The 13,665-nt window shown below is 36.9% G+C and overlaps 1 protein-coding gene across 1 annotated transcript in view; it reads right to left on the bottom strand.

Annotated features, from left to right (window-relative positions):
- CACNA2D3 (calcium voltage-gated channel auxiliary subunit alpha2delta 3) overlaps positions 1–13,665 on the bottom strand; it is a gene marked incomplete at both ends in the record, with an annotated part of 192,087 nt that overhangs the window by 156,802 nt on the left and 21,620 nt on the right. The window contains 3 exons of the mRNA XM_015818165.1: positions 7,051–7,201; positions 7,587–7,647; positions 10,307–10,438. Of these exons, the coding sequence (XP_015673651.1) occupies positions 7,051–7,201; positions 7,587–7,647; positions 10,307–10,438 (344 nt within the window). The remainder of the gene's footprint in view (positions 1–7,050; positions 7,202–7,586; positions 7,648–10,306; positions 10,439–13,665) is intronic.

Below are 13,665 nucleotides of genomic sequence, written 5' to 3'. Positions count from 1 at the left end.
AGAAGTAGAAGAACCAATAAGCAGTTCATCTGGCTCTCTTGGTAATATGTATGCTCAGCTAAATTTTCCTAAAAGTATTTTTGGGCTCCCCCATCCTAGCCACAACTCAGTTCAGCAAATAAAAATTAAGCTTTGTAGTTTAAAATTTCAAATTTTAAAAATAAAATTTAAAATGGGGAAATTTTAAAACGTGATTTATGAATGCAAACATATCCAAGTTCTGCTCTCGCTCCCTACAAAGGAAGGGGTTCTGTTAAAGATTCATATGTGGCCTTCACCACCAAAATACTGTATACCATAACTTAGAGCAATATCTGAACATGGCATAAAATGGAAAACTTTCACAATTGCCATTGTAATGAGAAAATAATTTTCAATTTATCTTGAAAAATCAAGTTGATTTCTTTGTCTCTATTCAATATGTTTATTCGTTTAAAGATAAGTTAATAGAGCAATCTTTCAAGCATCAATTTGTTTGCTTACATCCTTTTTTAGATATGGCATGAAAGCAACAGAATTAATGTTCATAATTAGTAAGTGAAAACGCCAAACTATTTAGCCCAAATTCCACTTGCTATCTCCCACAGGAACCAAAGGAACCTTAAACAATTCATTAATGAGTAGCAGGGAGAGAGAATTTGCAAGGGCGCAAGTTTTCACTCTTACTATAAGCCATACAATCTGTAAAGATTCTTGGCTTATATTTCTTTGGCTTTCTCTTCTAATAAGCAATGCCCCTGTATGGTTGATTTTTGAAAATCATTAATTACATAGGCAAGAATAATTAATTTGCCCTGTGTTGAATATACATTTCTGTGTGCATGTGCCTTTAAGTCTGCCTTAACTCTTGATGACTACATGATTCCATAGAGTTTTCTTAGCAACATATTTTTTTAAAGGTTTGTCAATGCCTTCTTCCTAGGGCTGAAAGAAAGTGACTGGTTCAAAGGCAGGATTAAACCTTCAATCTCGTTCTTTCTAGGCAAGGTCATTTATCCATTAACCCAAACTAACTCTCTATGTCAAACATTACTGAATACTAATCTTTTCCTTTTTGGGGAGGGTGTGTTATTTTTATATGCTGTAAGTCCATTTACTTCAATAAAATTTATTTCAAAACAAGACTTAGTTCCAAAATGATCTCTTGTAGAGGGCTAGTGTATGAACACATTTTAGTCCTGATAGACCCTATGACCATTCAGCTCCCATATAATATAATTCCTCTCTGTGCATTCTCTATGAAGATGACATTTGTTCTCAGAACACTAACAAATTGCTCCTCATTCTTGAAATAACTCTAGAAAACAATGTTCTATATTTATACTATTTAAAATATTTTATAGCTGCAATTAAGTGATCATAGCCACAATTCCCAGCAGAGTATGCTCAGAGGCACAAATTTCTCAAAATTCTTTTTTGTCAAGTCTAACAGCATTTAGGAGGAAATGACATATTTGTTCATCTTGCACCAATCATTCAAACTGATTTTTGTTTTAAGATTGTTTAAGGAGTAGTCTGTGAATTCTGCTGAGCCAGTTGAAAATATATATCATTCAAAATGAAAACTCCAAGTCTGAATACAGTTTAAGCCACTAGTTCTCAACCTGTGGGTCGGGACCCCATTTGGGGTCGATCGACCATTTCATGGGGGTCGCCAAGCAAGGCTGTCCGCCATTTTTTTTGTCCACCATTTTTTTTGTCCGCCATTTTTTTCCCCTTTTCCGACGGGTGCCTCACGGGCTGGGCCAGCTGGTGGTCGGCCTGCTCTGTCTCTGCCGCTTGCCAGCTACGCCTCGGCCGGCGCAGGGGGCGGAACCACGCATGCACGGTGCTCCCGGGCAGGGAAAGTCCTCGACTTACGACCGGTTGGGTAGTCCTCGACTTATGACTGGTTTAGTCCTCGACTTACGACCGGTTTAGTCCTCGACTTACAACCGGTTGGGGTCGCGGCATTAAAAAGGTTGAGAACCACTGGTTTAAGCCAATCTGATATTATATCCTTAATGAAAATGAAAATTTTGAACACTAACATTTTTCATGGCACTGTTTACCATTCATTTTTTTATTTTTTTAAGCTAAAATTATTTAGGACTACATTTTCTTCTCCTGATGTGGCATTGTCTGTCTGTCTGTCTATCTGTTTAGTTTACCTACCTACCTATTCACTATAAGGATGGGGTCTTTTAATGCAGCTTGTAGCCCTCCATGTTCAACTCATAACATGACCCCCTTCCCTGTGGTGTTCAATGTCAGAAGCAATTTCAAAGCTGAAAGGAGAGAGTTCCAGTGTCAATTTTCTCCTTGCAATAAAGTCCTCTCTCTTTGTCACAACTGTGTTGTATGTCCCTCAAGCTATCAGTTTCACTACACCACTAGTGGCTAGTTTCCATGTTTCAAGAAGGACCTTTCTTTCTCAATACGTCTTAGAAGTACCAAGAATTGAATCAGAAACCTTCTCTCTGACAGGATTGTACTATTAATGAATTACAACCATTCTCTAGTAATTCATTTCTAAAATAAGAACACAATTCATACCCATCTTCTTTTAGCTTGGCAACTTAGATAAATCCTATAAAATATAAATCATTATGAGCTGAGCTAAGATTATGCCTCTCATTCTTCCATATTATTTTATTTTACTGCATTTTATTTGTTCGTTTGTTTATTCAATTTCTTATAGCTGCCCACCTCAAGCAAGTGACTCTGGGCAGCAAACGATCATTTATTGCACACAAACTCAATAATAATCAATAGACTTTTTCCTTCTGCACTCATTTTTCTTCTCAAATCTTTTCTATGAAAAGCTTAAATTAAATTTAGAAGAATTCTGAGATTATTTTTCATTTAAGAGATAGCCTACTTTTCACTAAAAACATTTTCCCCAGGCAGAATTAGCACTCTGTTTTATGATAACATTGTTAATTTAATGCTTCACTTAGAATCTGACTTCAAAGAAACATTTCTTTTTCCTCATTGCAGACATTTCAGTTCATGCACTGCCGATCTGATCTTATATTTAACTTAAACTACAGAAAAGCAAATGCATAGTTTAATAGTTCCTTTGGTAATGCAACCATCTACAACAGTCCATCAATTTTATATAGCTTTTGCAATAAGTAATCCCTGAAAGACACACCTCTTTTTTGTTGTATTATCTTTTTATGGTTATTTTATGCACTGGACTTTTTGGTGACTTTATTCATGGATCTACTTAAAAACAAAATTATTGGCGGATGAAATGAAATAAATCCAGTATACATAAGACAACAGAATTATTTAACAATAAAATAGCGTTCAATACCAACTCTGTACTTAATTGAATTTATAATTATGACCATATTCCTCTTCCTTTATAGTTAATGAGAATTAGTGAGAACTAGACAACATGTGACCTGTTGGGTCATTGTTTCAAAGATATTTCCTTATCTAAACAAAGAACGAGAATGATCACATTTAGGCAAAACTGTCGTGGGAACAGGAGCAACTTCTAACTTCCTGCTAGTTTCCCTGTTGAGTTTCCTTGTGGGAAACTGGCAAGAAGTATCACAAATCTATCTTTCCTTCCTTCCTTCCTTCCTTCCTTCCTTCCTTCCTTCCTTCCTTCCTTCCTTCCTTCCTTCCTTACCTTCCTTCCTTCCTTTCCCCTCTCCTTCTCTCCTTGGTGGGGGAGAAAGTGAGGGCACGTGAATGGGCAGCATAGGTTGGGAAGAGGGCCTGGGACTGTATGAGAGGTACTATGCAGGTCAGAGAGGGCATGCAGAGATGCAATGTCAGCCAAGAAGGGTACATGGGGGAGTGGAGTGGATTGGGAGAGTGGCTTGATCACAAAAGGTACCATGCTGGTCAGGAATGGTGCATGACTGGTGGTGTGAGTCAGGAAGGGTACATGTGGAAAATGTACTTGGTAGGGGGGGCCGCCTGTCAAGCCCTCCCGGGCTTGACACACAAGGAGGGGGAGAACCAGCATCACAGTCTGCAAGCCGACGAGCAGCTGTAATTAACGGAGGGGGAGAATCAGCATTGCAGTCAGCAAGCCGACGAGCAGCTGTAATTAACAATCAGCTGAGGGGAGGCAGCCTGGAGAGCACAGGGCGTCGCCAGCAGAAGCACAGGGCATTGGCAGGAAGGTTCCAGACGGAGAGACTAATGGGGCAATTAACTGAAAGATGCTTGTTGGGGGAATAGGGGGTGTGGTGTAGGAGGGCGGGGGTGTGGTGGTGTTGCTTGGTGGAGGGTGGGGTGAACTTGGGAGTGTATTTAAATAACGCTGGGAGGCAGTAGCTCCCAGCGTAAACTTTATTTGTAAAGAGCCTCAGGCTGAAGGTCTTTGCTAATGTCAGAAGCTTGTTCCTGATTAAACCGTTATTTCAAGAGTAAACAGCGTCTTCGGGTGCTTTGTCAACTCACGTTCCGGTAAGGACAAGTGACAGGTGCCACATCTTTCAGGGAAAATATGCAGGAGTAGCACAGATCAGGCAAGATGTATAGGGATGCACAAGAGGCATGTGGGTGTGGGTTGGAGAAGACATGCAGTGAAGTAACACAGGTTGAGGAAGCATGGGCCAGGAAAAGCATGCAGGGATTCCTTCCTCCCTTCCCTTCCCTTTTCAGCAGACAAGTTAATGGCTGCTGCTAGGTGAGGGAAGGAATAAGGAATTGCAAAATAAGCTGGGAGATTATCACAGAATGCTGAAAATGAAGATCATGTGACCACAGCAAAAGCACAATGGCAGCCAATAGCCTTGAAGCAGGAACAACTTTCACAACTTTCCCAAATTTTATTTCCTCAGGAATCATGGGTCCCAGATTTTGGACACATTCAGTAAGTTAAACCATTTAAGGTACTTTGGTTCAAAAAGTGTTGCCATATGATGCGCTATTTCATCCAGTGAAAGGATATGACAATGAGAATTTTAGTAGTACAGTATATAGATTATATAATGTACAGTTCTCAAAAATGTAAGATAAAAAGTGACCCCCAAGAGAGTGGTGAATAAATGTATGTGTATACAGATAATTCTTGTTGAAAGACGACTCATTCAGCGACTATTCAGAGTTACAATGGTGCTGACCAAATGGATGTTTACAATGCAGCCACTGCAGTGTCCCCATAGTCATGTAATCGCAATTTGGGCACTTGGCAGCTGGCTTGCAATTTCATGATCCTGCAATCCCATGACTGCCATTCATATCCTTCTTTGCCAGCTTCCTACAAGTATAGTCAATGGAGAAGACAGCGATCATGTGACTACATGCCAGTTCAACTGTGCAGGATTTGCCTAATGGATGTAACTGGGACTACTGCAACTGCTGTCATAAATGCAAACATGTGATGTCACACTTACTATAGTATCGCATAGTGACAAAGTTGCTGGTCCCAAATATTCACCTGTATAGGTATTATAATGAGGACTATCTATATTTGAAGAGAGACAGAAAGTGCTCTGAAGAAATCAAATGCATTTCATATAGAAATGCCAGAATCAATTCCATAAAACCAAGATTTGTGTCCAAACTTACACCACACCTTTGTCTATAAGTTCCTATACAGATGTGCAAAAATGTATTTGCTAATAATCAAACTTTCACTATAGTTTTGCTTCTAATATTAATTTGGGTATGCTCAGGGCTTTTTTTCTCATAGAACACCCAGAACGGTGTTCCGGCACCTTTTTTGGATGGAATCTTGTAGGATAGGCAAGGCGGGTTGTATGATGTATGTGAGTTCCGGCACCTTTTTTTTTTTTTTAGAAAAAAAGCACTGGATATGCTTATAACCACTCTAGACTGTTTTCAATAAAGCTCCCAGAATGTTTGGGATGGCAGCACTTTGTATTATTAAGGCATATGTACCAAGATGCCAATGTAGCTGGGTTTAGGGGTAAACCAATCATGGTTTCTTAAATGAAGATTATATTTGAATTGATGTCTATCTACAACATGTAATTACTTTATGATTGAACATGAAAGATCTGGAACCAGCTTGCAAATGGATTTCAGTGATTGCCTATGACAGAAATTGGAAATTGTTCGTCCACCTGAATTCACAGACAATTGATAGGCTGTTGTTAGAACCAAAACAGGATGCAGTGGATTGAGAAATTTATTTCAGACATACCGTAATTTCCTAAATTGTGAACTTCCACTAATAAAAATATAATTATTAACTATCAATGAATAACGGCACTATAATGGTATATATGACATACATTTTAATGTTTCCTATCTGAAAAAATAGATGTGCTCTACAGGTTTCTGAAAGCAAAGTTCCAGTAATTATAGAGTAGTAAGATTATACACATACATACATACGTACATACATACATACATACATACATACATACATATAAATAACAGCTTATTTCTAAATAATTGGATTCTTAAAGTACCTCATCAAATAATATAATGTGCACAATTGATTTAAAATTGTAGAAGCATATTAAGAATGTTTCATTGTGGACCAAGAATTAAAACTTATTTTAATAAGAACTTCCAATCTAAACAAATAATTCAAAAAAGCATTATGAAAATATACATTGCTTTTTAATTTTTTTATAATTTGTTTCACAGCAATCCAAAATACTGTGGCCATAAGATTATCCCTCATAAACAGAACTAAAGATTCTAGCCTTGGAGGATATTTGATGTTCAATTCGTCCTTTGACCTTCTCGGTCTCTGTGACCAACTGATGGAAGTGGAACTGCACAACCTCAGGTGAAGATTCTCATAAATGATCTCCCGTTTCCTTGGTGAATTAAATTTGCTAACATACTTGTTTATTTATCTGTTAAGCTCCAGGCAAAGACATATTTATTCTTCCAACTTTGAAATATTTTGATATATAAATTGCATACTGTATATTAAATCTGTGTGCTTTTCTGTTACATTTTAATTATTGTTTTGGTGGAAACTATAATTGTGCAATGTTACAAGCTACTCTGAGGATAAGGGTATTTTCAAGGATGTGCTTGTGTGTGTATAAAGAAACCCAGAACAACATCAATAATAAAAGAACAATTTAATAAGAAAGAGAACATAGAGATACTCACAGCAATTATATTAAAAAAGTCATCATCTCCAAGGGTATCCAAAATGGAAGATACTGTTTGTTTTGCAATAGTCAAGCGAAGTCCTTTCATACTGCCGCTAACATCAACTAAAATGACAACATCTTTAGGAGAAGTGGCTGCCTGAATATACCTGGATGACAGGAGAAGAGGAATAGGGAAGAAAGTAAATTGAATTCACAGGAATCCACATGCAGGGCCACTGCTAACCAATACAGAACATTTGTGCAAATTAGGAAAAGGCATCTCTGCAATGGAAGAAGGGAGGAGTCCATGTGAGCAACCTTTCTCCTGTTACAAGTCAACTAGGCCTGTTTGTCAAGATGACTTGGGGTTCTCCCACCTATTGGCAGACCACTCACTTTTTGTTCTTTTGCCCAGAAACACAAGTGCATTGACTCCCTGCCCTTTACTAGTTGTGGCATCCTGGTGCAGGGCATAGCTTGAACAATCACACACAGCGGCCCTTTCTACCAGCTTAACTTTTCTGAAATTCATAAAAACCAATCATGACCTACCATTTTCTATTTCTGCAGTCAAACGCAATGACTCCATTTTCATCTGGCTCCCATTTAATTCCTGGAGGAGATAACAGTATTACACCATTAGAATTCCCAATGTATGTTTTCTTCCTTAAAATTGTTTATTTTTTATTTATTCACCCGATTGGCAAGCCCATTCGAAAGTAAACCTCGCTGTCTTCAAGGATATTTAAGCTTAGTCACCAGAGCTGTCTTTCCATCCTTCTCCAACAACTCTGATACTGATGTTTCCAAGATTACTTAAATCCTGCCAGGGCAAGAATCAGGGAGAAATCTCTCCTTTCATCACACCCATTTGTTGACAAATACATCTTTATTAGTTTCAGAATAACACTATATACAGATTAAATCAAAAGCCAGAAAGCTTCCCTAGGACCTGGCATTTAGCCCCTAACATGTCTTTTTCCTAAAGAGAGACCCAAGACTTCAAGCTGGTTCTAAAACTCTCTTCTGGGTTTTAGCCTGGGACATTTAAACACCATCCCATACTGAAGCTCATGGCAACATATGAAAAATTAAATATTAAAATATTTCACAGATAGCATTATAACACGTTAAAACTGTGTTATACTAATCATTCTAGAGCAGTGGTTCTCAACCTTTTTAATGCTGCAACCCCCAACCGGTCGTAAGTCGAGGACTAAACCGGTCGTAAGTCGAGGACTAAACCAGTCGTAAGTTGAGGACTAAACCGGTCGTAAGTCGAGGACTACCCAACCGGTCGTAAGTCGGGGACTTTCCCTGCCCGGGAGCGCCGCACATGCGTGGTTCCGCCCCCTGCGCCGGCCGAGGCGTAGCTGGCAAGCGGCAGAGACGGAGCAGGCCGACCATCAGCTGGCCCAGCTCAAGGGAGGTAAGGCACCTGCCGGAAAAGGGGGAAAAATGGCGGACAGCCTTGCTTGGTGACCCCCGTGAAATGGTCGATTGACCCCAAATGGGGTCGCGACCCATAGGTTGAGAACTGCTGTTCTAGAGCATGATGGAAAAATCAGTACAATCAAATCGAATCGGTGCTTATTATCATGTCTGCAGGCAATAACCAATTTTGGTCAAAATGTTTTAAAACAAGAACAAATTCACAACAGTCTTTAATAATTAATGCTGTTATGGCTTTACTCTCTATTAAGGGAGCTAGAAAATAACACAACACAATAAATCAATTCATTTCTTATCAGTTGTTATAGTTACTCTACCATTGTGAAAAGTATGTCTTAAGCTAGATCAATATTGTTTAAAAGTGTAAGAAACATTATTTGTTGAAAAATTAATACAGTGGCAAGATATAAAATATTATTTAAAGACTATTTTATTCACATTTAAGCTTCAATAAGCACACAACTCCTAATAGACTATCGCTGTGTATATAAAGGTCTTTTTTGGGACAGTAATAATAAATACATACATTTAAAATGTTATATCATTTCATAAAATTCTATTCACAAACTATGTGAAAATTATTGTTTTGGGTGCTATTTCCTTTCTGATTTTTTTATATTTAAATTTCTCTTTATTCTCATTGTATAGTTGATCACTGTACTTTTAATCAAAATTTAAAATAGGATAAGAATCAGAATATTTTTTTTCTAGCTATGATACAAGCAGAATTCAATGCTTTGCCCTAAGAAAGGTAGCCTAGGAGCATCAATCATGTGAAATATTTTTATCTTTGACTGGATCATATCCATTGCTAATAATTATTTATATAGTATTTATATAGTATTTATATAGTATTTCAACATGCAGAGTATTGTATCTATTTATTTCATTTGTTCTCCTTAAATTATGAACAAGCCTAATTATACTATAGTAATGTATTAGTAATTGTGCTAAAATACAATGATTGTCCATGTTTTCAACTTAAAAGATTGAGTTCCCATTCCAAGAAATCTAGGTATTTACAGGACATACAGTATATTATTCTGAATAAAAGCAAAACAATTTTTTGCTAATATGTCCTTATGAAATTTCCTCCTTTGAAATTACTACTAGAAGCAGAAGGAGGTAAAAGTTACATTCAAGCTACTTATGGATAGATTTCTTCCACCCATATTACAGTATTCTCAGGCTGTCAAAGCTTCCAGCAGAAATCAGCGGAAGGGGGAATCGGAGACTCATTTAACTAGTTAGCAAAATTATTATCTGGCAGCAGAGAAGAAATGGCATGGTAACATTTAAGTTTATCATGTATGAAAACTAGGAAACAGTTAAGCCACTCTAAAATGCTCCCTTTAAAATATTATTTTTAGTTATGAGCTTTTATTGTCACAGCTGTGGAGTCAGCACTACTGCAGCCTTAAGTCATGTTTTCTAAACTCCTAAGCAAAATTAAAACTTCCTTTCTATTAAACATTCAAATACTGTTGCAGCAGGGGATCTGTCCTAAGGGTTTCAGCTGTTTCCACCAAGAAAAATAAGGAAGTTTGCTGCTTCAGACAAACTTGGTAGTAAAAAAAACAAAAAGTCAAAAAAAGGGCCACTGAAAGACTGATATTAAAACTCCTTGAGTGGTTGAGGTTGAGTTTGTTCACCCTTTTCCAAACAGAACTGATTTATTATAATGGTGAAATACTTCCTCCAATGCTGCTTATATTGCTCATGCCATAAGGAGTTGACTAATGTTGCTCTTTTAGGAACAGCAAATAAAAACATGTAATAAAAGGAGGACAGAAAAGAAGTGCAGGCATTTTTTGTCTTACCTGGATACTGCCTGAAAAATCCCTTTGCACTTCCAAAGTATTGCCATATAAGGGAAGGGTCGTGGCCAAAGTTGTCAACAAACACTTTGTTTAATGATTCAGACCAGTAAACTCCATTCACAATTGCAGGATCTGAAAAAAGAAAAGAAAAAGAATCAGAAGTTCTAGTGTAAGTTAGTTCTGGACATTAGATGTTTTAAACCAGGATCTGAAAGCACTTTGTAAGGCATGTCATAGATTTCAAATGATACCAAAAAGCAAAAGAAGAATAGAATAGAATAGAATAGAATAGAATAGAATAGAATAGAATAGAATAGAATAGAATAGAATAGAATAGAATAGAATAATAACTTTATTGTCATTTTGAATGTACACTCATCGGCGTATATTAAAATGAAATTTCATTGCATACAGCTCTCAAAAGGTCACCACTTCCAATATACACTATATAAATATGATAAAAATAAATAAATAAATAAAAAATATGCATATACCTACATATGTTATATGACACAGAGAAACAACACAGTCTAGTTCAAGAAAAACAAATCTGGCGAGTTAACCATAGGGAACAAAGCTATTACAGAATTGGGTAGTCCTGCTAGAAATACTTCGAAACCTCCTCCCAGAGGGGAGCAACAGGAACAGACCGTAAAGTGGGTGTGTGGGGTCTCTAACAATGCTTTGAACTCTAAGCACAGAGCGCTTATAAGCAGCATCCTGAATACCAGGGAGCGAACTTCCTATGATCTTCTCGGCTGTCCTTACTTAGAAAGTATGGACTTTCTATCTGAGGCACTGCTGCTACCAAACCAGACAATGATGCAGTTTGTCAAATAGTCATCTTCAGAATGAATGCAATGAATATTTCTTTTGAGGGACTTCTCTGAATCCATCTCTCCCTTCACCTTCTGGAAAGATTTTTAATCTTATGGTTTTGAATACTACCTTCCCATTTTTGTCATTCTACTCAGGCTTTTATTGAGACCATTTCTTTACTGGTGGTTTATTACCTTGACACTGTTGTGGTGATATGAAGACTCTTCATTCAGCAATGACTGAATGATGCCACTAAACTGCTTATGTGAAAATGCTCTGAAATTACCATTGTGAATTATACATAAAGTATTTTGATTTTCTTGTAAACTGTTCAGAGATTTTTACTGCAATGAATAAAGAGAAGAAATATAACTTTATTGGGAGGAGAGTTAACTTATTATTTCTATTTTATTAGTTGTTAACTCCATCGGTAAAAGGAATTTTACCCTGGATTCCACCGGAAGCAAATTTCAGTATTACTTTCCACTGAAATTCATGAATGGATGAATACTAACAGAAATGTCTTTTCCTTAAAATAATAAATAAGGACTGAGGATTACAATGGAACTGGAGTTACTTCACTAAAAAAATGAGCAGGCTAGAGCATTTCTTTTTCCTTTTCTGAAAAACATCCTGCACACTTATTGAGGTAAGAGCATATTTACGACCACACAATGCCTAGAATGTCTTTGTGACAATACCATCTTGACCTAAATCCCATGACATTGACATTTCAGGACCTTGTGATTTTCATTACCAGCTCATTAATTCTAGCCCTATCTTCTCAAACAAATACATGAAAGAGGCCTCAGATGCATCAAATTCTGGTTGCCCATGGAATTACAAAACTCTTACAACCCTACATTGGCACAATTGATCAAATGGCAACTTTATCTATCCATGTTATAAGCACAGAAGAAACCTGATTCTCCTCTGTATCAGAGGTAATCCTTAATATTAAGGAGCAGAGAAACGTGGCCTGCCCCATCATTTGATGCAGTAGCTTCATTGACTTGTAAACTAATGGCTGATTTCAAATTATGTAAGTTTAGTGAGATAATTTTAATGAAGTGCAAAGAGGTGAATTGTTTTGTGTGAGAACATTCATCAGGGAAACATTGGAGGTGGGGGGCACAATGAAATGTCTCAGCTGCCTGCCTTTGAACTAAACTTTCATCTAAATATTTATATTTACAAGCACATGTTGCACATAAAGACTATAAGGAAATATTTCTCTTGGAGAGAAATGCCTTCATAAATAAGAGAGGACATGAAAACTTGAAGCTGCCAATACTTGGGACATCAAGGCAGAATCATACATGTATCCCAACCATAGTTCTCATGTCTCCATACATTTCTAATATGGTTAACAGGATATGTATCATTAATTCAGAAGGAAAAGAAAAAAAATTCTGATGTTTACTGTCTGAGGCATAACTGCCAAATTTCTAATCTTATGCACAAATGACACTTTCATATACACAATTCATGTATCTATCTTCCCACATATGTTCTACCAGCACTGGAAGCAGATATTTGATATATCAACAACAATTCCAGATGTTCTACAGTTAGGAGCTAATCTTTCTGCTCTTCATTTCAGAGTAGTTAAAATCCCGTGCCAAGAACTGAACAGTATGGCACTGTTCTGGTTGATGCAAAGGCCAGGAAGAGCTACTGTGACCACTGGTCTCCTGCCAAATAAAACATGGAGAAAGACAAGTTCCAAACCTCTACATGCTGAGAATTGTTGTATATTTTCCTTCATCCTTCTGTTAGAAAATATGTGCAAACTCACAAAATGAATCCCCAACACACAGTTTTATCTCCCCAACCTCTCATAAGTTATCAAATATAAATAGGCAAGGGCTTTTAAAAATATTATCACTGACACATGGAAGAGCTACTCAACTATCTACAGTTTTAGTTCTCTGCCTCCATTCGTCTGTAGCCATCACAATAAAGAAAGCTTCAGCCGGACATAATCTTGACTTTTATGACCTTAGTTTAACAGGCTCAACTTGACTTAGTATAACCATGCCAAATTCAAATTCAAACCATGCCAAATTCGAACACATAAGACTCCACCTTCACACTGAATATGGGCAATGTCTATGATCCCTTTTCATGGATCCTGAATGCCTCCAGATATTTAATAATGCTTAATGTTAATATTTTATGATTTAGAATATGGAGTGCATTTCAACTGTGTTGTGAATTTAATGATGACTGATTAACAAATCATGTTTAGTTGTATTGTGTTGTGCTTATATAGCAAAATCTCCTCACTATAAAATCCCTCAAAGAAATATTGAAGAATATGTTTAAGGATTTGATTGTCCTTGCTATAATCTTCTATTAACTACTTTTGAAAAAGTATCTTTATTTTGTAAAGTGAACATGTAAATTATTAGAAAAGGGGCAAGCAGTGAAAAAGAAAAACTATCCTTATCCTTCCATTTGTTACATTCCAGACTCATTAACTTTAGCTTCTCTAGTTTTTCTTAAAAGTGATCAGGAAATGCATTTTCCACAGAGGT

This window comes from Protobothrops mucrosquamatus, unplaced genomic scaffold (assembly GCF_001527695.2).
Source record: "Protobothrops mucrosquamatus isolate PMUCROS unplaced genomic scaffold, P.Mucros_1.0 scaffold690, whole genome shotgun sequence".
NCBI lineage: Eukaryota > Metazoa > Chordata > Lepidosauria > Squamata > Viperidae > Protobothrops > Protobothrops mucrosquamatus.
Note: the sequence above shows the minus strand (reverse complement) of the source record. Positions and strands in the feature narration are given on the sequence as shown.